Source organism: Drosophila sulfurigaster, chromosome 2R (assembly GCF_023558435.1).
Source record: "Drosophila sulfurigaster albostrigata strain 15112-1811.04 chromosome 2R, ASM2355843v2, whole genome shotgun sequence".
NCBI lineage: Eukaryota > Metazoa > Arthropoda > Insecta > Diptera > Drosophilidae > Drosophila > Drosophila sulfurigaster.
In genome coordinates, this window is record NC_084882.1 from 19,284,885 (window position 1) to 19,307,851 (window position 22,967).

At 37.5% G+C, this 22,967-nt stretch overlaps 9 protein-coding genes across 15 annotated transcripts; 6 read left to right on the forward strand and 3 right to left on the reverse strand.

The window, feature by feature from the left end:
- Positions 1-2,244: 2,244 nt before the first annotated feature.
- Positions 2,245-4,110, forward strand: LOC133838084 (uncharacterized protein CG4951). 2 transcript variants are annotated; one of them, XM_062269046.1, is made up of 7 exons: positions 2,245-2,415; positions 2,474-2,883; positions 2,951-3,148; positions 3,210-3,293; positions 3,361-3,537; positions 3,603-3,810; positions 3,867-4,110. In XM_062269046.1, exons 1-7 carry the CDS (start codon positions 2,290-2,292, stop codon positions 4,032-4,034), a joined length of 1,371 nt encoding a protein of 456 aa, XP_062125030.1. In that variant the 5' UTR covers positions 2,245-2,289; the 3' UTR covers positions 4,035-4,110. The 2 variants fall into 2 exon arrangements, with proteins under 2 accessions (XP_062125030.1, XP_062125029.1); XM_062269045.1 differs by having other exon boundaries at positions 2,249-2,415; positions 2,942-3,148.
- A 397-nt stretch (positions 4,111-4,507) lies between these two features.
- LOC133836197 (transcription factor Ouib) lies at positions 4,508-6,194 on the forward strand. The gene is made up of 6 exons (XM_062266550.1): positions 4,508-4,775; positions 4,832-4,957; positions 5,016-5,542; positions 5,611-5,745; positions 5,809-5,919; positions 5,981-6,194. The coding sequence occupies exons 1-6, from the start codon at positions 4,644-4,646 to the stop codon at positions 6,111-6,113; spliced, it is 1,164 nt and encodes a 387-aa protein (XP_062122534.1). The 5' UTR covers positions 4,508-4,643; the 3' UTR covers positions 6,114-6,194.
- Positions 6,195-6,529: 335 nt separating this feature from the next.
- On the forward strand, positions 6,530-8,159 carry LOC133836199 (transcription factor Ouib). Of its 2 annotated transcripts, none has more exons than XM_062266556.1 (5): positions 6,530-6,768; positions 6,830-7,249; positions 7,309-7,717; positions 7,777-7,887; positions 7,944-8,159. In XM_062266556.1, the coding sequence occupies exons 1-5, from the start codon at positions 6,648-6,650 to the stop codon at positions 8,053-8,055; spliced, it is 1,173 nt and encodes a 390-aa protein (XP_062122540.1). In that variant the 5' UTR covers positions 6,530-6,647; the 3' UTR covers positions 8,056-8,159. The 2 variants fall into 2 exon arrangements, with proteins under 2 accessions (XP_062122540.1, XP_062122539.1); XM_062266555.1 differs by having other exon boundaries at positions 6,532-6,768; positions 7,303-7,717; positions 7,944-8,157.
- Positions 8,160-8,411: 252 nt separating this feature from the next.
- LOC133836200 (zinc finger protein 420) lies at positions 8,412-10,075 on the forward strand. 2 transcript variants are annotated; one of them, XM_062266558.1, is made up of 4 exons: positions 8,412-8,621; positions 8,695-9,467; positions 9,524-9,595; positions 9,935-10,075. In XM_062266558.1, the coding sequence occupies exons 1-4, from the start codon at positions 8,505-8,507 to the stop codon at positions 9,960-9,962; spliced, it is 990 nt and encodes a 329-aa protein (XP_062122542.1). In that variant the 5' UTR covers positions 8,412-8,504; the 3' UTR covers positions 9,963-10,075. The 2 variants fall into 2 exon arrangements, with proteins under 2 accessions (XP_062122542.1, XP_062122541.1); XM_062266557.1 differs by lacking the exon at positions 9,935-10,075 and adding an exon at positions 9,657-9,797 and having other exon boundaries at positions 8,413-8,621.
- Positions 9,788-13,837, reverse strand: LOC133836198 (zinc finger and SCAN domain-containing protein 21). 3 transcript variants are annotated; one of them, XM_062266554.1, is made up of 9 exons: positions 13,658-13,837; positions 13,215-13,597; positions 12,865-13,163; positions 12,672-12,803; positions 12,065-12,612; positions 11,524-12,008; positions 10,513-11,315; positions 10,076-10,453; positions 9,788-10,013 (listed from the first exon to the last, which is right to left on the reverse strand). In XM_062266554.1, exons 5-9 carry the CDS (start codon positions 12,288-12,290, stop codon positions 9,890-9,892), a joined length of 2,016 nt encoding a protein of 671 aa, XP_062122538.1. In that variant the 5' UTR covers positions 12,291-12,612; positions 12,672-12,803; positions 12,865-13,163; positions 13,215-13,597; positions 13,658-13,837; the 3' UTR covers positions 9,788-9,889. The 3 variants fall into 3 exon arrangements, with proteins under 3 accessions (XP_062122538.1, XP_062122535.1, XP_062122536.1); XM_062266551.1 differs by having other exon boundaries at positions 12,865-13,597; XM_062266552.1 differs by having other exon boundaries at positions 12,668-12,803; positions 12,865-13,597.
- Positions 13,838-14,032: 195 nt separating this feature from the next.
- On the reverse strand, positions 14,033-17,132 carry LOC133839421 (transcription factor Ouib-like). Of its 2 annotated transcripts, XM_062270978.1 has the most exons (5): positions 16,999-17,132; positions 16,153-16,928; positions 15,978-16,091; positions 15,185-15,698; positions 14,976-15,118 (listed from the first exon to the last, which is right to left on the reverse strand). In XM_062270978.1, the coding sequence occupies exons 1-4, from the start codon at positions 17,113-17,115 to the stop codon at positions 15,488-15,490; spliced, it is 1,218 nt and encodes a 405-aa protein (XP_062126962.1). In that variant the 5' UTR covers positions 17,116-17,132; the 3' UTR covers positions 14,976-15,118; positions 15,185-15,487. The 2 variants fall into 2 exon arrangements, with proteins under 2 accessions (XP_062126963.1, XP_062126962.1); XM_062270979.1 differs by lacking the exons at positions 15,978-16,091; positions 16,153-16,928; positions 16,999-17,132 and adding exons at positions 14,033-14,264; positions 14,322-14,435 and having other exon boundaries at positions 14,490-15,118; positions 15,185-15,491.
- Positions 16,995-18,785, reverse strand: LOC133839422 (zinc finger protein 235-like). The gene is made up of 5 exons (XM_062270980.1): positions 18,519-18,785; positions 17,785-18,452; positions 17,599-17,715; positions 17,355-17,535; positions 16,995-17,292 (listed from the first exon to the last, which is right to left on the reverse strand). Exons 1-5 carry the CDS (start codon positions 18,636-18,638, stop codon positions 17,263-17,265), a joined length of 1,116 nt encoding a protein of 371 aa, XP_062126964.1. The 5' UTR covers positions 18,639-18,785; the 3' UTR covers positions 16,995-17,262.
- A 102-nt stretch (positions 18,786-18,887) lies between these two features.
- On the forward strand, positions 18,888-20,194 carry LOC133839423 (transcription factor Ouib). The gene is made up of 4 exons (XM_062270981.1): positions 18,888-19,145; positions 19,223-19,794; positions 19,868-19,978; positions 20,034-20,194. The coding sequence occupies exons 1-4, from the start codon at positions 19,020-19,022 to the stop codon at positions 20,122-20,124; spliced, it is 900 nt and encodes a 299-aa protein (XP_062126965.1). The 5' UTR covers positions 18,888-19,019; the 3' UTR covers positions 20,125-20,194.
- Positions 20,195-20,243: 49 nt separating this feature from the next.
- Positions 20,244-22,608, forward strand: LOC133839418 (zinc finger protein 699-like). The gene is made up of 6 exons (XM_062270972.1): positions 20,244-20,609; positions 20,662-20,860; positions 20,914-21,244; positions 21,300-21,736; positions 21,802-22,206; positions 22,277-22,608. Exons 1-6 carry the CDS (start codon positions 20,417-20,419, stop codon positions 22,515-22,517), a joined length of 1,806 nt encoding a protein of 601 aa, XP_062126956.1. The 5' UTR covers positions 20,244-20,416; the 3' UTR covers positions 22,518-22,608.
- Positions 22,609-22,967: the final 359 nt, after the last annotated feature.

Sequence of the window (22,967 nt, forward strand, 5' to 3'; positions counted from 1 at the left end):
CAGGGTGCTATTCGCATGTATATTACACATATACGAGTATAAACAGTTATACGCAATGCTTGCGCTTGATAAGGAAGTTTCTGTTATTAATCCACAGTACAGTGATGAACTGGATCCTAATGAGCGCCTGACACTGGATGATCCTACCGAAAATTTGTATGACAAATTAAGGGAGTTGAGAGTTTTCCATGAGGTTGTCGTTTGTCATCTCATATCTGACCCAAATTTCAATTGCACTTAAATTTCTCTTTAGAGCGTTTTAAGGGATAGGGATACCAAGATTTATTGATAGCTTGGCTAGAAACAATGATAAGGTCAACTTTTAACTTTCCTGCTACTGTGATCTAGGAGTTTGTAGAGGTTTTAGGGACCTTGGTTGACTATATATCCATTATCTTTTTATCATCCGTGAAGGTGTTGAAGGAATCTGGGATACCAAGTCCTCTCTGCCAAACTACCTCGATCCAAATTAATAGTATTTAAGTATAGATGAAAGGAGTAGTATAGTCAGTCACTATACTAAACTATTTTAGCCTCCGCGCCAATAGTACTGTGGAGCGAAAGAATACCTCCTTGTGGAATGCCAAGAAGGTAATAATACCTTTATAATAGTCGGAATCACTCAATTCAACTACCACTTGCTTATCATTGAGGAAATAATAAATCCTTTAGTGGTCACTAGGAATTGTCTTAACAGCGGTTACTCATTTTGGGGTAGACAGCGGCTTTCCTACTCTGGAGGTATCTTTGACGTTTTCTAGGCCTGCGCATAAGGCCCACAAAGTTGACCTTTTTGAGGTGCGAACTTCTTGTAAATGATCGAGAGAGACTTATTCATCAAGGAAGTAGACGTCAACCGCATAGTACACGTTGATCTTGACAACTTAGCTCTTGAGGCTAAGAAGACATACAATTATAACTCTAGTCTATAATTCCTTGGTTACGATCAAAGTTATTTAAGGAATGGTTTCATATGACGAAATTGCTTTTAGTTGACAATCTGGTATATCTTATAATGTATATTAATATACGAAGTGTAGACATCCGTATAATTTACTATTTTTGGTATATTAACTTGGTATATTCTTAGAATATCACCGCACGATTTTCCATTTTTTAAAAAAGGGGTAACGGATATACATTCGACTAAAAATGATTGGCATATAATTTGATATCGATGCAAAATTTCCTAACGGATGAGATTATTTTATTTTAACGCATTCATAGAACATATTACTGCCTACTGAACAGTTCAATGCTTTGGCAATTCCTCGCTGTGACAGCCCCAATCACAATCGCTTAAAGTATGCTATTCGACAGCTTCTCCCAATAATGTTCCTCCCTGTAGACGGCACAAATATCTGTCCAAAGACCAAAAAGAAAAGTTGCTATGGTGACAAGTCCATAGCAGGCATTTTATTGAGTTATAGGTTACATGTTCTTCATGGACCTGCTTTTGAAATTTTATGTGTAAACGAGCCTACATGAGCCTATGCGGGATGCCATCGTTGTCTCTTTTCAGAATGCCTTCTTGCGAGTCTCTTCATCAATCCAGTTTGCATTATTAAGGATTTCATGTAGAAACTCGCATAATTCCTTAATTGAGTTGCTTTGTCACTGTGAACGATAATGTCGAAATCTAGCTCGGCCAGTGAAGTACTGTTGAAATGGGTACATCTTAATAATATCTTCATAGATCAGATACATGCCGCCGTAGCTCGTCAAATAGGCACTCATGTTGAACCAGCTGAAATTCGAGACTTGCCATGCTTACCCGTCTATAGTGGGAAATTCACCAAACGACCTAATAAGCTTTAGATAAGCGGGGTCAGTTGCTGGCAGGAGATAGAACTAAGCGTTTGGGCACGCGTTATAGAATTGTTGCGCAATTTTCAAACAATTTAATTATTAATTAATTATAATTAAGAACTTTCAAATTAGAATATATCGTTATGAATTTTACACTAGACGGTCTAATAAAACAAAGAAAATCGAGTTCCAAAGCATCCAAAAAGCTTTCTAACTTCTTGTGTATTTTGAAAAAAAAAATGCAATAGAAGCGCGACGATGTTTTAAAATTTGTTATCGATATTTTGATCGATATTACCATACATTTCAGCATGAGTGTGAAAATAGTACGCTAATCAGATCTACCCAATTGTTAATTAAAAAGTTAATTTTTAATTTTAATTTTTTATAGAAGTGTTAAATTGCAATTCTATTTAAATTTTGCAAAACAACAATTAATTTTTATATCGATAAGAGGTCAAAATATTCCCGCGATTATTGATGACGCGTTGCCAGGCGAATGGTCACTTACTATTGTGTTATTGTTTTCATTTGTTTGAGTTGCTCGCCGGCAAAATGAACTTCTGCAGCATCGGTGAATTTCAAGTGATTTTACAGCAATATAAAGTAAGTGCAATGAGTTCAATTTGCATTTATTGCAATAATATTATACATCAATCTCTAGTTTAGGTCACATAAAATATTGTGTACAATCAAAATATTACCGGATGTTGTAAAGCTATACAAAAATAAAGAGCCGGAAAATGATTACAACTGGATGACGGCGGCGCGTTGGAGCAGATTGGAGAGCTGTTTGCAAAGAACATTGGCAGACATTGGTAACTGGAAGCGTGAAGCATGCAAGCTAAAAGTCAACATGCAAGTTGACAATTTTAAGGTTTCAATAAAGGCAACACAGCAGTATTTGCCCGCATCAGAGAAGCTGCTGAACGATGACGAGTTATCAAAAGTGAACTTAGGCCTTGAGATAGTCCTGCAATACATGTCGCACGAGGATATCATTATCCAGAGTAACGAGAGAGTGCCATTTAAACGAACTCAATTGGATGCTGAGGGAAGAAACAATTCAACCTCGTAAGAATTATAATAAACGACTTGCAATGAGATTATATTGTTACAACTTCTACACTAGACGGTCTAGTAAGACGAAGGAAAGCGAGCTGCAGAGCAGCCAAAAAGCTTCGTCGTCGAGTAAAATACCACCATCGTCATTATCCTCCCGAGTCCGAAGATCGATGTCGCTAGATAGTAAACAACAAAAGATCTCGGAGTCAATCACCCAAAGTGAAAACATGTCGCGAGGAACGCGATCAAAGCGCTTAAAGGGTCCGCGTTCAAGGTATAATCGTGTTTAAGTTTCTTTAAAATATTTATAAATATTTGAACATTACTACCTCAAGGTCAAATTCTAGAGAAGCAAAGCAAGAACGTCGTTCACCTCGTTCTGCAACAAAGACAGATCGTTACAGGGAATATGTCATGAGGTATTATTAAAATTTAATTCAAACTCACCTGCAGTTTTTTATATTAAAGAAAATCTTCAATCTACAGCAAAGAAAAGTCACGTAAGCACAAGATAAAAGATTCCATACAAAAAGTTGACTCCAGTCAAAAAGAAATGCAAATATCTGCCATAAAACCTTCACCAATTGTGCAACTCAATGGAGAAGCTCTTCGGAAAATCAACGAAATGCTCGATGTTCCCAAGCCACGTAAAGTAGATATACTGTAAGTTCTGTTAAGCACATTAATTGCAATTGAAAATTGTTTTATATATTTGTTTCGTTTCACAGACTACTGGAGGACATGGACGAGGCAACAGTTTTGAACACATTTGAGAAATATCGGGTTAACTTTGATCAGGTATTCGAGGAAAGGCAGCATAAGTTTCAAACCACAAATTACCTGTCCATTGATCATTGCCATATTATGCATATCTTAAATGAAACTATACGTTCCAATATGATTAAGAAACTCGGTGAAGTTTACTGCAAATCTGGCGTAAGTTTTTAATTTTTAGTTGATATCTGAAGAGAACTAAAGAACTAAATTTGCAGCCGCATGGAACTCTTATTATCAACGCTTTATTACCACTTTGGATAATTCGTTTGTTTATGGACAAATATCAATTTACTGAGGATGAGGCAGTACGTCAAATTGCGGACCAATTGAAATATAACACCTATCAAAATGCTCTAAAGAATGAGCCACTTTGCTTGAATTGAAAGTGGCTGAGCAAATATTATTATTATTGTTGTAGAACCACGGTTGCCACTTCAAAACTTTTTAATGAATAAAAAAGAGCCAAATTTGTATTTATTATTAATTTTGAATCATGAGTATCTTATCTTATCTTAATTTAAATCTTTGTGCGATCGAACATAGTGCGTTTCTTTATTTCAAATTAATTTCTTGCATAGCATTATGCTGTTAATTGAAAAAATTGTTGGCTCTGCTGCAGCAGAGCTGTGTGGGAGAGAGCTATTCCAAATTTTTTAGCAGTGAAACAATGTTCCGCTTCTCAGCGGAAAGAACTTTGGCTCAAAAGAGCCAAATCTGGCAACCGTGTGTAGAACATTGAAAAACAGTCAGCCGTTAATTTATTGAATTACTTTTATATATAAAAAAAAAATATACGTACAAAATATTTGCTTGAATATATTAAAAAAGAAAGAAACGAAAAATACTAGAAAAATAATTGCATTCTCTGGTCACACAGAAGTACGGTCAAAAGAAAAACTGAGAACTAGCTGCAAAAATAAATTAAGAAAGACGCCTTATTATCGTTCACATTGTTGTTTGTTATTATTATTGTTAAGAACAGTTTTGAAACGATGCCCGAGTACATGATATGTCGAATATGTCTAACGGAAGACATGAATGTAGATACCATGACGCCCCTCTATGACAATCAGAACGCCCAGTGTCCACTGGTCCGCAAAATAGAAGAAATCGGCAGCATTAAGGTATGCTTCTATAAATATATATGCATATATCGTTGATTTATGTGCTTGATTTGCAGCTGCCACCCCTGGAGGACATGCCCAGCCTTCTCTGCTGTAGTTGCGTCAGCAGCCTGACCAGCGCCTATAAATTCCGTGAGTTGTGCCAAGAAAGTGAACGAACCTTCGCCAGCAGCGTTGTTAAGGTAAAGCATCACCCTTAGAATTGTCAATCAAAAATAAAAGCCATGCTGGTGTTTGCAGGCCGAATTAAAACTAGAACCCTCCGACGATGCCACACAATTGGATAGCGAATCTGTGGAATACATTTATGAGGCGGCGACCAACGAGTTTATCGATGCCGACGAAGACATTGAGTTTGGCACCATGCTGGAAGAACGTTTGGAGGATACGATTGAGGCGGCGGACACGGAAACAGTATACGATGATTTCGAGGAATCCGGTGAATTAGATGATAAGAACCTATTGCTGGGCAATGCCAGTGATAGTGATTACAATCCCAGCGAGCGTTTACGGAAACCGAAAGTGCGTAAAACGCGACACAATAAACGTGGCCGCGGAAGGCCACGAACTGCAACGCATTCTGTGCTGAAGAATGGTGGTCAAGGCAAAGCAACAGCAATAACAAATGCTGGCACAAGTGTTAACAAATCCAGTGAGGAGACCTCGACGAATATTATGTGTGAAATATGCGGCAACATCTACTCGAAAAGGGCTGCACTCAACATACATATGCGTCGGCACATGGCCGAAAAGCCATTCGAATGCGAGTAGGTTTCTATTCTAAAACCTATCAAAATTTCTTCAATATATAATTTGGGATTGGTTTCTCTTGCAGAATCTGCGCTAAAACGTTTGCTGGCCCCTCAGAGTTGAATCGCCACATTCGCGTTCACACAGGGGAAAAACCGTTTACATGCAAATACTGTTCACGATCATTTGCGGATCGCAGTTCCAACATCCGACATGAAAGGTAGGATGACAACTAAATATTTTGTATACCTAACTCAAAGAATGCTATCTATTCTTTTTCTAGAACGCACACAAATGAACGCCCGTTTAGCTGTATAACGTGTGGCAAATCCTTTTCGTATTCGAACGTTCTTAAGAATCATATGCTGACTCATACGGGCGAAAAACCTTTCTTGTACGAGCAACTGCTTTTAAAATTGTAATATTGTAATATTACAACTAATTAATCATTTCAGATGCATGCCGTGCAATAAAACATTTTCCCGCAAGCATCAGCTAGAGCAGCACATTGGAACTATGACCCATCAGCAAACTGTGAGAGCTCTGCAATCCAATAACGAACCAACTCGACACTCTGAGATATATTAGTCATCAATTCTTATGTTTAATTGTAAAATATAAATACTTATTGTAAATAAAAGTACAAATTTAAGATGTTATTTACATTAATCATTTAATTTGTGTTTTACTTGTTCCTTCAGTTTGCGACTGTCACTTCCTATGCGCACTCAGACGTAAAGCTACCTAGAACCATTACATTACAGATTACAAAGTTTACAGCTGCGGGAAGATAGTTTGGAATTTTTTTCTCATGCATATTAATAATATGGTTGATTAATTTAATGAGCAGGTGTGTATGAATTTTCGTTTTCAAACGTATTTACTTGAAACACCCACATCCATTAATTTTTTCAAATAACAATTGGCATCGATTATACAAAAAATCGATGTTTTCATTTATTACACTTATCGAAGTATCGATACATTTTACAATTTTTGGCATATATCACCTGTGCTCTGCTGTGATCAGCTGTTTATATCTCCAATTAGAAAATTTTGTTTGTTTGCTTTAATAACAAATAATAATATAAATATACCTCTTCTTTATTAAACAACAACAAAATGGTACTACAATGTAGGACATGTGCTAAAGTTATTTATAATAACAATCCAACAAATATCTTCGCAAGTGAAAACTTTCAAGTGCTGTCCAACATTCAAATGATAGCAGGAACTGCGGCAAGTTGAAGTGCATACAAAATGCATTTCAAAAATAATTTTCAAATGATGTTGCTTATAGCTAGAAGAAATTCCTGGTCTACCAATGCACATATGCGCTTGTTGTCTCGTTGACGTGAAGCGTGCAATTTTCCATACAAAAACATTTCGAGAACGTTGCAACAGGACACAAGAACAACTCCAGAGCTTGTTGAGCGAACATCAATCAGATGATGATGATGATGGTCAAGAACACATGAAGGAAGAAATAAACAGTGTTTTCGAGAAAATCTTTCCCAAACCTAACGAGTACATTGCAGAGAATTTGGTGGAATTGGAAATAGCTAGTACAAATGATGATGGTGAGGATGATAGCGACATGGATCCAGACTTCTTGACTGCCATCGTAAAGAACGAAGTAAAAAGCAGAGATACGTATAGTAGTGAATGTCAAGATTCAGAGGAAGAAATCATTTCAGATCTAGACAATGATTTCAGCCCCAATGGTATAACACAAATATATTCTATATTGCGATTATATAAAAACATTTTATTTAAGCTATAGAAATTGATGAACAGACGATAACAGAGAACTCGCAGATATCTTCAAGCAATCAAGAAAACAAGAATCACAGAGAAGATTGCATAAAGAATACACCCAAAGTCAAGCGCTATAGAAGCTGGAAAAATCTGACAGAGGAGCAAATCGTTGAACGCAAGCGACAACAACGACGTCGCGATTGCATTTGTGATCAATGCGGCAAACATTTCACAGATCAGAGCAATTTTAAGCTGCACATGATCCGGCACTCGGGCATCAAGAACTTTGAGTGCCAACGATGCTCAAAACGTTTCTACACAGATCATTTGCTGCAGCTCCACGAACGAATCGTGCATCAGGGCGAACGACCTTATGGCTGTAAATACTGCAATAAAACGTTTCACAACAGCACCTCGCGTGCCGTTCACGAACGGTAATTGAATCTACCTACATGCATACATAGTCAATTCATTTATTTTTCAATTTTTTCAGCCATCACACCAATTTGCGTCCTTTTTCCTGCGACTATTGTGAGAAAGAGTTCATCTCTGCATCGGATCTTAAACGTCATATTTTAATACATAACGGAATCCGAGCATTTTTGTATGTAATAAATTTAAACAAAATAACTTTAGATTAATTATTACTGATTTTCACAGCTGCGAGATATGTAACAAGAACTTTCAACGAAGTACACATTTGAAGGCTCACTTAAAATCAAAACTACACGCTTTGAAAGCCAACGGAGATACATTAAAGGAATCTAATTAATCTGTCGAATCGAGTCCAATTAACAACCATTTTAAGAAACTTAGCTCTATTATAAGTAGTCTAATCATAATTAAATATTGAACTATTTTGTGTTAGACTATTAAGACAGCACAATTAATGTTTTTATATATTTATATAAATTTTGTAGGCAGGAATATGCAATTTATATTTTATAATTTAAAAATTACAAATATAGAATTTTTTGTAATACCTTGTAATTTCATTTAACAGGACTGATAACTTTTTAACGTCCTTTTCTGTTGCAAACATATTGTAAAATGAAGTTTAGTATTTTCTTGCTTCTGGAATATCGGAGTCTAGTATTTTATATATTTTTGACTGGATTCGGCATATTTTGGCTAATCAAATGCTGCCACGCTGCCTCTGCCGACAAATAAACAAAATACGCTGCTGGACCAATTGAAGTTTTATTTCAATTTTTGTCGAATATGGAAGGTTTTTGTCGTACTTGCGGCAAAACAGTGAATATAGAAAGTTGTATCAACATTTTTTCGACCCAGGGCCGTCAACTGCTGCACTTGGTGCGCACAATTTCCAACTGCTGGGTACTGACAAAATAAAACCACTTAAAATCTAAGTAAATTACAAACACTAACAGATCCATTTCCCCCTTCATAGGTAGAAAATGTTATCGGGTTTCCAATTTATATGTGCAACGACTGCCACACGCTGCTGAAAAAGCTAAGCACGTTTCGTAAACGTTGTGTCAAAATTGAAGCATTCCTTACCAGACGTAAAAACAAGTTCACGAACGATGGCATTTCACCAGCGATATTACAAGAAGCTTGTAAAGTTACTGCTGACCCGCTGCGAATAGAAGAGGAACCGGTGAACATTAAGGAAGAGCCAACGGGGGAGGAGCATTACAATCTGCACGAGGAGGACGCAGAGAATGTCCAACATCAACAGACTGAAAGCGAAGACTACGACGTTGCCTCGTTACCTTTTGATGGGGCTACCCAAGAGCCGCAGGTCGTAGATGTTCCTGCTATTGGCCATGCACAACAACCTAAGCTCGAGCCAAACAAAGCAGTGAGAAGCAAGCTTGAATCCCGCAAGTACACAATGCGTGTGGGCAAAAGAACTATGTACATTAAGCTTACGGATGAGCAACAACCCAAACGCATTGTGGACCGTGAACGGCAATGGGCATCGGCTCGTCCCTGTATCTGTGAGCACTGTGGCCGCCAGTTCAAGGATGGCAGCAATCTGAATGTTCATCTCTTGCGGCACACGGGCACAAAGAACTACGAGTGTAAGCAATGTAACGAGAAATGCTACACATTGCATTTGTTAAGACGTCATCAGTTGAAGCACACAGAGGGACCATATGAATGCACCTTCTGTGGTTTACAATACAGTACAAATAGCTCGCGAGTGCGTCACGAACGGTGAGTTTACTCTTAAAAAAGGAGTTTCCGATTTAATCTCGATCTCCCTTTGGCAGCGAGGCGTGTAAGAAAGGACGAGCACCGCAGTCCAAAACCGAGGTGATCAAACGCGGCGAACGCACTTTTCAGTAAGTTATATTCACTCCGCAATCAATGTTGTTAGTCACATTTGTTTTTATAAATCTGCAGCTGTGATGTCTGTGATCTTTGGTTCCTGCGTGCTGGGAATCTCACACAGCACCTAAATTCCTCGAACCACATTGCTAATGAACGTCGCAAAAACAAAAGGTTTCAATTAAAGCAGAAGGAATCATAAGATGTGCCACTTTGAGACTTCTATTCATATCAAAATAAAACTATTCCATTTGTGCATTTTTTTTAACTTAAATTATATACAAAATTTAGTCTAATCCCCTTTCTAATTAACTTGAGTCTTCTACAATCTGCTCTTTTTCTACCTTTTGCAGATTATCCTTGTGCATTTTGCTGAACTGATGCGAATACAAGTTGAACTTGTACCGAAAATATGCATTACAAATGCCGCACCTGAAATCGACAATTAATGTTTAGTAAAACATGTTTAAGATAATGTAAGAATTAAATCGAACCTGTAAGGACGTTCGCCGGTATGAATGCGCTCATGCTCTTTCAGTTTGCTGCGCACATAGAATCCCTTGAGGCAAATATCGCATTCGAAGGGCCGCTTGCTGTCGTGCCTCATTTCGTGCTTTTTTTTCGATTGCGGATCCGCAAATCGCATTTCACAGAGCTTGCACTTGAAGGGCGTCAGACCCAAGTGTAGATTAATATGACCATTTAACGCATATTTTGTTGCATAGCTCTTGTCACAATAGTTGCAATAATGACGAACATTTTCCTTAGGCTGTGATTCCTGTGCTGGCAGCGGTGGCTTTTCCTTAATCTCGAGCCGCTGATTCAATTTATTGACATTGCGGTGAATACGTGGCGATGCTCCATGAACGTTTCTGTATCAGACAAAATAATTGGTTATTTTTTACAATCAATTAATAATTTTCCTTCTTACTTTTCATGCAGATAACGAGTATTCGATGAACTAAACGCTTTCGTACAATAGTTGCAGACAAATGGTAGTTCGCCGCGATGTCGGACACGGATATGCATGTTTCTCATGTAAGCGTCATAGAATTGTTTGGGACACTCGGGGCAAGGATAGTTCTTGGTGCGCGTGTGGCGCAGCATGTGTATGGTTAGATTACAACGCACTCGGAACGAGGCGCCGCATTGATCGCACACATGATTGAGTGGTAGTGCTCTGATTTGTTCACGACGAATGCGATTTTTCTCCTCTCTCGTACGCTTTGTGCGCTTAGGTTTCTTCTCCTGAACTCGGCGCTTTCGTTGTTTAATCACTGGCGTCTTTGGTATGGGCGTTGGCGTTGATACTACCTTCTTTTTGCGGGGCCGCGGCATCTTATCCATACCTCTGTATTCGTTTAAAAGATCTTCATAGATTTGCGCCCCCAACGCAATGCTATTCGAATCTCCTGAGCCTGGATGTTGCACCTGACCCGTTTTTCTAATTACAGAATTTGGCATAGGCTCCACAATAATAGTGGCTTGCTCATTTTCGCCTTCTGCTGACAGAATTGTAACATATTGTTCAGCTTTCATATCGCTGCTGTTGTCGTTGTTATTGTCAAGCGTCTGTGTTTCCTCCTCATTCTTGCAATTAGCCACCTCCACATCGTCGCCACCTTGAAGTTGAAGCTCTGTGCGAATACAAGTTTCGCGGAACTCGATTGCGATGCGCAAGTTGTCCACGCAATTGGCGCACATGAAGCGTGAAATTTCTTCCGGGCATTGTATCTGCAATAATAAATTTGACCACATTAGTACAAGGTCTAAACCACTTCCTCAATTCATTTTTTAAGGAAATCACAATTACACTACTTAAATTCCTTTAAATCGAATCGTAAATTACAAATAAAATATTCCAAAGAATAGGCGTCTATAAGTTAGCTGACTCTTACATTTTAAATAAACTATAAATTAGTTATTACATTTTATAACTTACCCATATTCCCGTTATGACTTCAATGTGATACAACATGACAGCATTTTCTTCGCAGCAAAGATCTTTCGCTTTATCATCAGCAACGAAGCAACGACCACAAGTGCGACATTTCTGCTGCTCAATTAATGGTGTTGCTAGTTCATCCTTTTGACTGACTTCAACTACTATTTTCAACTGCTGCCCAGCCTGCTCCTCTGCCAAGGGATCTGCTTCTGTAGGCATGGGCGTAAATGAAACGAAAGCATTACCCGTGGCGCTGACAAAATCCGGCACTGAGACAATGCCTGTATTGCGCACAAAATCTGGGGCAATTATAATTTCTCCACTGGCCTCGGCTGCCTCACGTGCTTCCGCCTCCTCGAGCAGTTCAGCGACCAGCTTTTGATTCTTAAGCTTCTCTGATTTTTCACGTTCAGCCTCACTAATATCATTTTTATTGATACACGGCACTGCGCCTGGTCTCAGTGTTCGCTTCGAGCATAGGCCTGAAAAATAGGCTTTGAGTATTGAATACTGTATTACATCGTAAACAATAACAAACCCATTTGAAATTGTAATCCTCCCTGGATGTCTTCCTCTTTAAAGTGCTCATTGCATATGACACTCTTGAGGTAGCTCTTTAGTTTGTCTTTACTGTTCTTGCGGCAAAACAAAAACCACTTTTTTAAAGTTTCTGGATTCTTTGGAAAGCTAAAAAAGCTATATTGTTGTGAATGTTTTTGACGCGACTTGAATTTATTTGTGCAGTTATGCACCGCGCACTTCATTTTTTAATGCAAATTATTATTTTATTTGTGACGTCGATAGCGTGACCGCAAGCTGCATTTTAAAATATACTGTTTTGGTTTTCAGAAAAATACTGCTTTCTTCATAGGCTTGGTAACATTTGCAACTGGTAACGAGCAATAATCGCTAATCGTTGCGTTAAGCGGTTATTTTCAAATTTTATTTTGTATATAGATATTTGCTTAATCAGAGTCAACACCAGTTTCATCCAACTTAGACGTTGCTTCCTTTTGATGAGTCTTAGAGCGATAATGTGTTTGTAAGCTCGACTTTCGATTGAAGTAAATGCAACAAATTTCGCAGCTGAAACAATATAGGCAATAAAATCAGTGACAATCAAGGGAAATATTATAAAGACATACTAGAATGGTTGTTCACCGGTGTGCACAATGGCATGTTTATGCAAAGTACTTTTATTAACGAAATGTTTACCACATAAGGTACAAGTATACGTCACAATCTTGGTTTCAGTCTCTCCATGCTCGACATGGGATCTGGAGGGAAAAACGAATGTTAATAAAAATATGAATTGAATTATTGAGAATTGTTAATTACCTTTGATGCCGTAATCGTGCCATACTATTTACAAAACGTTTGTCACAATATTTACAGGCATATGGCTGCTCTCCTCGATGCTGAATGCGTGTGTGTAAATTAACCAAATGCTGTGAATAATCTTTATAGTCGCATTCCTCACAAGTAAATCGTTTAACTCCCAAATGTCGCTGAACGTGACGGTTAAAGTTGGCATTGTCATTAAAATGTCTTCCGCAATGATCACAAAAGAAATCCCTTGGCTTTTTTAATCTTTTTAGAAGTTAACGAATTCTGGCGACTCTGGTTTGAAGTGTCATCTAGCAACAAGTGTTTAGAATATAAAATCGACTCAGTTTTATTTAAATTACTATCACTCTGTTCATCCTCGTCCTCTAAACTGCAGTGATGCTGACGATGTTGACTTAAACTCGCTTCATCCACGAAACTTCCACCACATAAATCGCAAAAGCAAACCCCCTGGTGAGTGTTTTTGCGATGTAACTACTTTGTAGGGCAAATTTTGATTAAATTCCACTTCAATTGTATCTACTGTGTCCTCCAGCTCAATTTTCATGCCCTCATTAGCCAAAGGATCATCAATATTGTCCTCTAAGTTTCCTTTGAAAGAACAGCCTCTCTTCAGATATAGCCGATTACTTTTTATGCAGAGGGCTCGAAATTCAATGGCCTTATTTAAGTTAGTTAAGCAATTTGAGCAAATTATACTAGGTACATTTAATTTTTTTGTTAGCTAAAATTAATAAATAAACAATAATATTCTCTCTTCACCCCAGACATTATTATATCTTACCCAAATACCAGTAAGAATCTTTATTTTCTGCAGAATATCGTCGTCATCAAATAATTGTTTCAATTTATGTCGATGAGTTCGTTTCCCACAAGTGCGACAGCGAAATGTCTCAGACATTTTTCTATTTTGTTTTGTTTTGTTGGCGTTTGTTTATGTTTATCCATATAAGAACAGGGATGTTATTACGTTAAACAAGTTGCTGTATTGTGTGAATGCCATATTTACAATTCAAACATGCATTGTGTGAATGTCATCGCCTTCAACTATAGGATTGTATGTGAATCCCTAATCACAAACAATTGCTAGTTATTTAATAATTTATCAATTTGCTACATTTATTTTATTACTAAATTTATTATTCAATAATCAGAATTATTTAATTTAAACGATATGAATTTAAGCGACTTGATTTCCTTCGCTTCATTCATCCAATTCCTCAATAATTGATTCGGCAAATTCCAAGTCGTCCTGTTCCACAATAATATCCTCTTCCAAGTCGTCAAAATCTTCGCATTGAACCTGAGCAGCTTTTTTTTGGTGTTGCTTTGAGCGATAGTGTAATTTTAAATTTGTATTTCGAGGAAAAGCAACATTGCAAACTTCGCAACTGAAATGTAATCAACATTGTTAGATCAAATAGTCAAAAATTCCATATTAAACAAACCGATATGGTCGTTCGCCAGTGTGCAAAAATTCATGTTTATTCAAGCAGGATCTAGTGCGATATGTTTTGCCACACACGCGACACTCATAGGTCCTATCACGCATATGTTGTAGTCTAAATGAAAAACATTATTATAATAAATCATAGTAATTTTATTATTATGCTTACTGTTCATGTCGGGAACGGGAGGTGCTGGTATAAAATCGTTGCTCACAATGCTTGCAAGCATAAGGCATTTCACCTTGGTGTTTGACGCGAATATGCAAATTTAGCAGATGTCCTGTGTAGTATTTTTCACCACATTCCTGGCACTCGAATGACTTTATTCCCGTATGTCGCACAATATGAATTTTTAGATTGCTGGCATCGGTGAAGTATCGGCCACATTGATCGCACACATAGGTCTTGGTATTTGATTTACCTTTCTTTGTAATATTTGTTTTCATTTTTTTTGAACTTACGCGCTCAATTTGATTGGGGCGCTGCTCTACTGAACGGTTGCTCATCTGTTGCGTTTGCCTCTGCTTTGGACTTTGTTTTTTGCTTGGCTTGCAGCTAACGGCAATTTGCATTTGTTTACGTTTATGTTCGCTTACTATATGATTTTCTTGCGGCTCAGTCATTACAATCTCTGTATTGTCCATTTCTGTAGTAAGTGGATCGGATATTATTGCTCCTTTTCCATTTCGCAAATATTTGTTTGTTTGGATACAGCGCTCTCGGAAGCTGATTGAATGGTTCAAATCTAAATGGCAACAAGCACAAATGTGCTTTGGCAGGTCTGGTTCCTCGGTTAACTACAAACACAAAGAATATGCATTTAAATATTTACTTTATTTTTTAACAATTACTCCAAAACTTACGTAGATGCCCGTCAACATGTGTAGCTGATTTAAAAGGGTCCTACCTTCCGGACCAAAGAGATTTTTAGCATTGAGATTATAAATCTTTTCTCCACATGTTCTACACAAAATTAATTGTGACATTTTTATTTTTTTGTAAAATATATTGCTTTATTTCAGCCAGCCTTAAAAATGTGTTTTTGCTTCGATTAAAATTTGTAGTAAACAAACAAATGCGAATGGCAAATAAGTACAGCTGTTACACGCGTTTCCGTGTGACTGCCGCTTATATCTTAGGCTCCACAGCACATGAGATACCCTTATTTACACATCTAATTCCGCCAATAGTGAGTCTGGAAACGGAATTGCTTCATTGGCCACGTTAGTCTCGTCATTGCTGACCACGGTGGGAGCAGCATTGAGAACATCATTTGGATTTATGTGCGCTTCGCTGGCTCGCTTCTGATGCTGCTTTGTACGACAGTGAATCCTTAATCCAGGTCTTCGAGGAAAGGCCACATTGCACAGGTCACAGCTAAAAAAGGAACAATAATGAAAATTATGGATTCATTAAATTGTATAAGTGCTAGGATAACAATTTTATGATTCAATAAAAGCTATAAATTTTTTAAATATAAAAACTAAATATAATATTTAAAAAAAATATATTTATCATTATTGTTTTAGGAAAAAAGTAAACCTCAAATAATATCAGAGCAGTTATATTATTATTTTAATGCTAAGTCTATGCCAAACATGTGGTTTATTACTTTTATTTATGTAGTCCCAAATTATTCATCCAAATAAAACTTACCGATAAGGACGCAGACCTGTGTGCAAAAATTTATGTTTATTCAAACACGACTTGGTCAAATACTTTTTGCCGCAAATCTTGCACTCAAACGCCCAATCTCGAATATGACGTACTCTACAATAGTATACATATTAGTTAAATTTATGAATTACCAGGAAACAATTCCAAATATTACCTTTCATGACGAATCCGTGTGCTGCCCGAGTGGAAGCGTTCGTCACAAAATTTGCAAGCAAATGGCTTTTCGCCCTCGTGTTTCACACGAATGTGCAACCGCATCAGATATTTGGAGTAGTGTTTAGAGCCGCATTCCTCACACTTGAAATTCTTCTCACCCCTATGGCGTCTCATGTGTAGCTCGTGGTTGGCGATTGAATTCGATTGGAGACCGCATAATTCGCAGATGAATTTGTCTAATTTATCATCTTTTTTGTTGGTCGTTTTATTCTTGGTTTTATCAACACTTTCAGTTGGTTCTGTAAGCTTCACTTTAGCATCAACATCACCATCAGTTGACGGCAATTGTTGTGGCACTGGAGCTTCGGAACTGGCTTCGTCGGCACTCCAATCGTTCACATCATCACATGACGAGCTCAGGTTGTCGTCACTATTGCTCCAACTATTCAAGGGCTTTAAACCCATTGGTGTAGCCGCAACAGGAGTGTTTACTTTAGAGTATTTATCTTTTGTGAATAATTTCTCTTTTGGTAATGGTGGTTTCTGTGTTTGATGACGATGTGCTACAGAATGTGAAGGGTTTGCTTTAGGACTTGATAACATAGACTCCCTTGGGAAGCCTCTGTTTGAAACTGTTAACCTCATTCTTTCCAGTTTCCTCTGCTGAAACGACTGCTCCGTTTGCAGACAACGCTCGCGAAATGCGATTGCATGACACAAATCCAAATGACAGCAGCCGCAAATATAGTTAGGCATATGAATGTCTTCTCTTAACTGCAATTTAGGATAAACACATGTTGCTTAACATCCTTGCTTTTGTGGTGTTGTTTTGTAAGAAGCTTACCAGGATGCCAGTTAAAGTTTCGATGTTCAATACGATTTCATCGCCATCGTCGTCGAAAAGGTTTTTGGTATTCGGATTAAATATCTTTTCAGCACACATTCTGCATTGCATAGACATTTTTTTAAAAAGCGTCTTCGTTTAATTTGCAATGTTTTCATGCATCAACTCCGATTTTAGACGTCAGACAGAGCTGTTGTTTTGTTGTATGTAAACAAACACGAGAATGGCATGCGTGTGTAGCAGCGCAATGGTGTGAATAGCAAGTTAAAGGCGCGCATTTAAACATTCGAATTTCTATATAGAAGTATAAATAAATGAAAACTGCAGAAATACTAGTAAAATATTTATTCATCAACCTCTTCAATAATTGAATCTGCGAACTCAAAGTCAATATCATCATCGCTATAAATGTTCTCTTCAACTTCGGCAGACTCTTTGGTTTTTTCATGGGCTTCTTGAACTCGACGATGACGTTCTGTTATATAGTGATTTTTTAAGTAGATAGGTGCCTTGAATGTCTTATTACACGGCTCACAACTAAAAAGTATGAATTGAAAATATTATTTATTTGTCCTGCATATACACCTCTGGAAAACTTACCGATAAATCACTTCGCCTGTTTCATGAGTCTGTTTATGATTGTTTAAGCTGATTTTGCTAACAAACGCTTTGGGACAAATATTGCATGCAAATGGTAATTGATTCGCATGAAACTTTCTGGAATGGAAAATGGATAATAATATATCAGTTTACAATAAACTTTATATAGTGACATTAACTGCTTACAGTTCATGACGACATCGACTGGGACTATTGCGGAAACCCATTCCACAATATTTACATACGAAAGGCATTTCACCCTTATGATGAACGCGAACATGAAGCGATAATTGAGAACGTGTAAAGAATTTACTGCTGCACTCTTGACACTGAAACTTCTTAATGCCCGAGTGACGCAACGCATGATCTTTCATGTTGCTCAAATCACTAAATGCCCAGCCGCATACATGGCAAATGTACTTCTTCTCCGAAGACGTAACACGCGGCTTTCTTTTCTTGGCTTTTTTAATATTTTCACTGATTGCCACGGCAATATCATACATTGGTTTGGAGTCATCCTGTTCGGTAGTGCTGCGACATGCTTTTGTCCCATTCTTTACTGGATTTTGAAAACGCCTAATTCGTACTCGAGGATTAAGGTGGTTTGATTTAGATATATGTCTACTAATCTTCGTATTTGTTTTTCCCTCAAAACTCCTTGCATTGTTTGGCACTTCAATGATTTCATTTTTAATTAATGGATCTAAAGGGTGTAAATCTTCCGAGTCCAAATGGTTATGGCTCAACAAATTGGTATTTGCATCCAAGCAGCGCAAGCGAAATGCCATCGAATGGTCCAAGTCCAGGTAACAGCAGGAGCAAATATGACTTGGCAGGCGGGAATCAAAAGAGAGCTGTACATTTTTCGAAAGGATTTTAAATCAATATCTGGACATTGCAAGCCGTCAATTAAATTCTACCTTGATACCCGTAAGAGCTTCGATGTTTTGTCTAATGTCCTCGTTCTCATGATTAAATAAGTTTCTTGGATTGGCGTTAAAAATGGGTTCTGCACAAGTTCTGCACTGAAGCGGCATCATTTTTCTAAAAATATTTACTTACTGACAACAGTGCGACCGTAAGTGCTTAAGCGAAGATACTATTTTACGTCGAAAAATACCCTAAGAGATCTAGCTTTATGTAGAAGAAAAACAAAAATGGAGATGGTCTGGATGATGTTTTTGATCATTAATCCACATACAAAATAAATTTAAATTATATTAAAAGTTGTGATTTACAATTACAAAATCCAAATACAAAATAAACATTTTGGTATTTTTTACTTATACATACAATGGAAATGGCGTTTCGCCATAATCGAGGCCAGCTGTTCCATATTATTGCCATTCACGCAAAAATAAATAACAATCTTGCCTGCAGTTTTTGCAGCAAAGGAAAACATTTAAAATAAATAGTTCATAATGGATGAATTGCTCAGACACTGCCGCACTTGTGGTACAACAATAAACAAGGAATTCGATGTCAATCTATTTGAAGAATCGAATTTCCAATTAGTAGCATTAATTCAAGACATTGCCGACATGTGGGTAAGTTTCGTTAAGCAGATCGAATAATGAAGCCATTTCTACTTGTATATTTATAAATTGCATTGATATAATGGTAGATGGAATATGACAACATTTTGCCGGATTTCATTTGTTTACGCTGTAAAACTATTTTGGACCAAATACTTCAATTCCGTTCAATTTGTCAAAGAACTCATCGAAAACTATTGGCGGCTATAAAAGATTTAAATAAACGCAGCGAGCTAAACCATGATTATGAATCGAATCCAAATGTAGGTGGCGAAGACTCTCAACATAATGAGAGCAGTGAAGAATATGAGATAATACAAGAGTCCGACATCGAAGAAGAAGTACCTGAAACAACTAAATCAGACGTAATTTATGTTGAAAATACGATAAAGTCAAAAGCTAAGAGGCGAGATAATCGCCATTTAAAGTCCTGGATTTGTGATCAATGTGGCGGAGTATTCAAATCATCCACATACTTGAAACTGCATTTATTACGACACACCGATGAAAAGAAATTCGAATGTGATATCTGTAAAAGAAGATACTATACACAAAACGAAATGCTGCGCCATAAAATATTGCATACAAATGCGAGGCCTTATGCATGTCGTTATTGTGACAAAACATTTCGTGGCACTAGCAGCAAAGCAGTACATGAAAGGTTAGCTAAGGATTTCTCCAGTTTCACTTAAATTATTTAATAATAATTTATTAATTTTTATTTTGAACTTCAGAACTCATACAAACGAGCGGCCATTTGATTGTCGGTATTGTGATAAATCCTTCAGATCGACATCAGTTCGAAAAATGCACGAGGGAGTGCATTTAAATAATCGCAAATTTCAGTAAGAAGACTGTGTTAATATATTAATATAGCACTATAATATTTGCCCATTTTAGTTGTGAGCAATGCGATCAATGGTTTCTGCGTTCGTCACATCTGGCACTTCATCAAAGAACGAAAATACACAAGGCAAAATGTCCCAGTTAATAAGTATTAAAATTTGTAGCATTTTGAATTTCAAATAAACGACATTCACACGTTAATGTCAAGCACTAAATCAGCTGTTAAATTGTAATGTGAATAGCCGGTCTTCTTCTTGCTACTGAAGGAGCATACGCTGATCGGGCTGGGAAAAATCATATTGCTTATTGAAAAAAGTCTTTAATTAGAGTGTATTTATTTTGTTTGGAGCTATTAATTAGGTATTGTTTTTAATAAGGACGTAATTAAACATTTACTGGTTTTTGTGGTAACTCAATGTGATTATTTACCCATCAAAATGAAAGAAACATGCACAAATCGCGGCGCGCATCGTAAAAGGTTGTTGCGTTTTGATAAAAATGACAAGATACGACTTATAGCAGCAGTGAGACTGCGACGTCTCCTCTGGGACATGAGAGACAGCGAGCACAAGGATCTAACGTGTGTTAAGGACGCTTGGCAATCAGTGGGTGCTGAAATGGGCAGAGAGGGTGAGTGACTAATTCACTACTGGAAATAAATAATTAAATGCCGTTCGTTTAGCAAACGAATGCAAAGTCGCTTGGCGTTCATTGCGCCAGAGTTATCGCTATCATTGCAAGGCAGCCAATAGTCGCTTCAACGTTGATGGTGACAGCGACGATGATGTTGATAAAGGCGATGTGGATCCACTTGAAACTCCAGATATTCATTGGGAATTTGCTACCCACATGGACTTCTTGCAGGAAATGTCAAGAAAGAGGTAATGAAGATACACTATTCATTTACCAATTGATTTTTATTTAACGTGTTTAGGTCCGACTTTGCTTTGGATGAAACTCCTCCGACCGACTCAATAGTGGAAGATTACACGGATATGGAGTATCTGGAAAGTTATGACATTGCAGAAGGTGACAATGAAGACAACGAGCAAGAGGAATATCCTGCAGAAGATGACCTCGACGAAGATATTTACTATTTAACAAGTTCTTCGAAAGAAATGCAGCAGCAACCAAAGATAGTTATGGATGAAGTGTTATGCAGAACGTGTGTTCAGCCAATAGAAGATGCTCAAACTTCTCAAAACCTCTTTGAACCTCACAACAACGCAATACTGCAAGATATCAAGGAGCTGACAGATCTGCTGGTAAGCTGAGTCCCTGAAACCCAATGTAAATTTATAAAAATTTCTCTTTGTGCAGCTAACACAAGATGACGACCATTCCGATTTCATCTGCAGTCTCTGCCAGCAACATCTGGAGATGTCTATTGAATTTCGCAGATCATGCATTGACGCACAGTCTCAGATCGTCATCAATGTACACATGAAGGAGGAGTCTGAAGAAATGGATTATCCAGAGTCGTTAAGCATTACCCAAGACAGGGCAAGCGAAGCACACTTGAAAACAGATGAAGTACGATTAGAGGATATTGATATATCAGATAGTGAAGAGTATTACGAAGAAGTTGATGTGCAGCCATTGCCACTTCCAACAGCACCGCCTACCAATCCAAAGAAATTAAAAAAAGATGACAACACTTTGAAATTGCAGTGTCATGAGTGTGGATTGACTTTCACTAGCCAAGATCTGCTCAAAATGCATATGCATCAGACGCACAACATGCAGCTTCATACGAGGTTTGTATTCTAATCGTTTGAATCGAATATCCAGAGTATTATAATAATATTAAGGCCTTTTACAGATTTGTGTGCAAGCATTGTGGACATGATTTTAAGTACTCGGCACCGCTTGTCGAGCATCTGAAGAGCATCGGCGTGCATTTTAACTACAAGTGCGAGGAATGCGGTCAAAAGTTTCACAGCAGGCACTTCCTTAAGAAGCACAAAAGACGGATTCATGGTGTGGCTGATGAGCACATCTGTCACATTTGTGGAAAGAACTTCACAACTGGATTCAATCTGCGTAACCACATCGTACGGCACGCCGGCACTCGACCTCATAAGTGTAAATTATGCAGCGCTGCTTTTTCCACAACTGCGGAACTGAATAATCATAAGCGAACGCATGACAATGTACGTCCGTATCCTTGCCGTTATGCCTGTGGAAAATCGTTTCGTCATTGCAGCAATCGCAGCACCCACGAAAGGTAAGATTCACTCCAACAAATTATTGATATAATTATTAGTCTTTACTAATAATTAAATTACTATTTGCAGAGTGCATATGGATGGGAGTCAGCGGCCATTTCAATGTGAATATTGTGACAAATCATTTGTAACCAAAGGTGACTGCAGAGCCCATCAAATGGTTCATACGATGAGTCGTGATTACAATTGTGAAATTTGCGAGCAAAGCTTTAAGCTACAGAAGCACTATCAGCATCATCTTACCACCAAGTCTCACAAAAAACTGGAAGCTCTTCGCATAGTGCCCAAGAAGCAAGATTCTATTGGATAAAATATTGCTAAGATAAATGTAATCAACTATAGTTAGCAATGATGTAGTTTAATTATATAAGTGATGGGAATTTTAAAAAGCACCTGTTTATAAAATTTGGAATCGTATTGGTATATAATAAGGCATACTTCTCCATTGCTAGAATCAACTACTTGTAAAATAAATAGCAAAAAAGGATGTAGCAGTTGTCTAAAGGTAAGCAAAGAACTGAATCATTACCTTCCATAGTTTATGTTAGTAGCTTATTTAATTTGCCATATTTTCATCGTATTATCGCAGCACATTTGAGTTTGGTCAATATTTGTCAAGAGGATAATAAACAAGCAAGTTTATTTCAATACTCAGATAACAAACTCAAACAATTATGGACCGACACAAATGGAAAACCAATTATCTTATCATTTACTTTATTATTACAACTGTATTGAATTTGTAGTCAATATTTAGACT

Coding starts and splice junctions, on each gene's coding strand:
- LOC133838084 (XM_062269045.1), top strand. CDS start 2,290: ATGACGCGTTGCCAGGCGAATGGTCACTTACTATTGTGTTATTGTTTT. Junction 3,149..3,209: donor TTAAAGGGTCCGCGTTCAAG/GTATAATCGTGT, acceptor TACTACCTCAAG/GTCAAATTCTAGAGAAGCAA. Junction 3,538..3,602: donor CCACGTAAAGTAGATATACT/GTAAGTTCTGTT, acceptor TTCGTTTCACAG/ACTACTGGAGGACATGGACG.
- LOC133836197 (XM_062266550.1), top strand. CDS start 4,644: ATGCCCGAGTACATGATATGTCGAATATGTCTAACGGAAGACATGAAT. Junction 4,776..4,831: donor AAGAAATCGGCAGCATTAAG/GTATGCTTCTAT, acceptor CTTGATTTGCAG/CTGCCACCCCTGGAGGACAT. Junction 4,958..5,015: donor TCGCCAGCAGCGTTGTTAAG/GTAAAGCATCAC, acceptor TGGTGTTTGCAG/GCCGAATTAAAACTAGAACC.
- LOC133836199 (XM_062266555.1), top strand. CDS start 6,648: ATGGTACTACAATGTAGGACATGTGCTAAAGTTATTTATAATAACAAT. Junction 7,718..7,776: donor TCGCGTGCCGTTCACGAACG/GTAATTGAATCT, acceptor CAATTTTTTCAG/CCATCACACCAATTTGCGTC. Junction 7,888..7,943: donor AACGGAATCCGAGCATTTTT/GTATGTAATAAA, acceptor TGATTTTCACAG/CTGCGAGATATGTAACAAGA.
- LOC133836200 (XM_062266557.1), top strand. CDS start 8,505: ATGGAAGGTTTTTGTCGTACTTGCGGCAAAACAGTGAATATAGAAAGT. Junction 9,468..9,523: donor TCGCGAGTGCGTCACGAACG/GTGAGTTTACTC, acceptor TCCCTTTGGCAG/CGAGGCGTGTAAGAAAGGAC. Junction 9,596..9,656: donor CGCGGCGAACGCACTTTTCA/GTAAGTTATATT, acceptor ATAAATCTGCAG/CTGTGATGTCTGTGATCTTT.
- LOC133836198 (XM_062266554.1), bottom strand. CDS start 12,290: ATGAAGTGCGCGGTGCATAACTGCACAAATAAATTCAAGTCGCGTCAA. Junction 12,009..12,064: donor AGGATTACAATTTCAAATGG/GTTTGTTATTGT, acceptor CCTATTTTTCAG/GCCTATGCTCGAAGCGAACA. Junction 10,014..10,075: donor ACCGGCGAACGTCCTTACAG/GTTCGATTTAAT, acceptor TGTCGATTTCAG/GTGCGGCATTTGTAATGCAT.
- LOC133839421 (XM_062270978.1), bottom strand. CDS start 17,115: ATGTCTATGCAATGCAGAATGTGTGCTGAAAAGATATTTAATCCGAAT. Junction 16,929..16,998: donor AAACTTTAACTGGCATCCTG/GTAAGCTTCTTA, acceptor CCTAAATTGCAG/TTAAGAGAAGACATTCATAT. Junction 16,092..16,152: donor ACACGGATTCGTCATGAAAG/GTAATATTTGGA, acceptor ATACTATTGTAG/AGTACGTCATATTCGAGATT.
- LOC133839422 (XM_062270980.1), bottom strand. CDS start 18,638: ATGATGCCGCTTCAGTGCAGAACTTGTGCAGAACCCATTTTTAACGCC. Junction 18,453..18,518: donor AAGCTCTTACGGGTATCAAG/GTAGAATTTAAT, acceptor AAAAATGTACAG/CTCTCTTTTGATTCCCGCCT. Junction 17,536..17,598: donor ACAGGCGAAGTGATTTATCG/GTAAGTTTTCCA, acceptor CATACTTTTTAG/TTGTGAGCCGTGTAATAAGA.
- LOC133839423 (XM_062270981.1), top strand. CDS start 19,020: ATGGATGAATTGCTCAGACACTGCCGCACTTGTGGTACAACAATAAAC. Junction 19,795..19,867: donor AGCAAAGCAGTACATGAAAG/GTTAGCTAAGGA, acceptor TTTGAACTTCAG/AACTCATACAAACGAGCGGC. Junction 19,979..20,033: donor TTAAATAATCGCAAATTTCA/GTAAGAAGACTG, acceptor TGCCCATTTTAG/TTGTGAGCAATGCGATCAAT.
- LOC133839418 (XM_062270972.1), top strand. CDS start 20,417: ATGAAAGAAACATGCACAAATCGCGGCGCGCATCGTAAAAGGTTGTTG. Junction 20,610..20,661: donor TGCTGAAATGGGCAGAGAGG/GTGAGTGACTAA, acceptor CCGTTCGTTTAG/CAAACGAATGCAAAGTCGCT. Junction 22,207..22,276: donor AATCGCAGCACCCACGAAAG/GTAAGATTCACT, acceptor TACTATTTGCAG/AGTGCATATGGATGGGAGTC.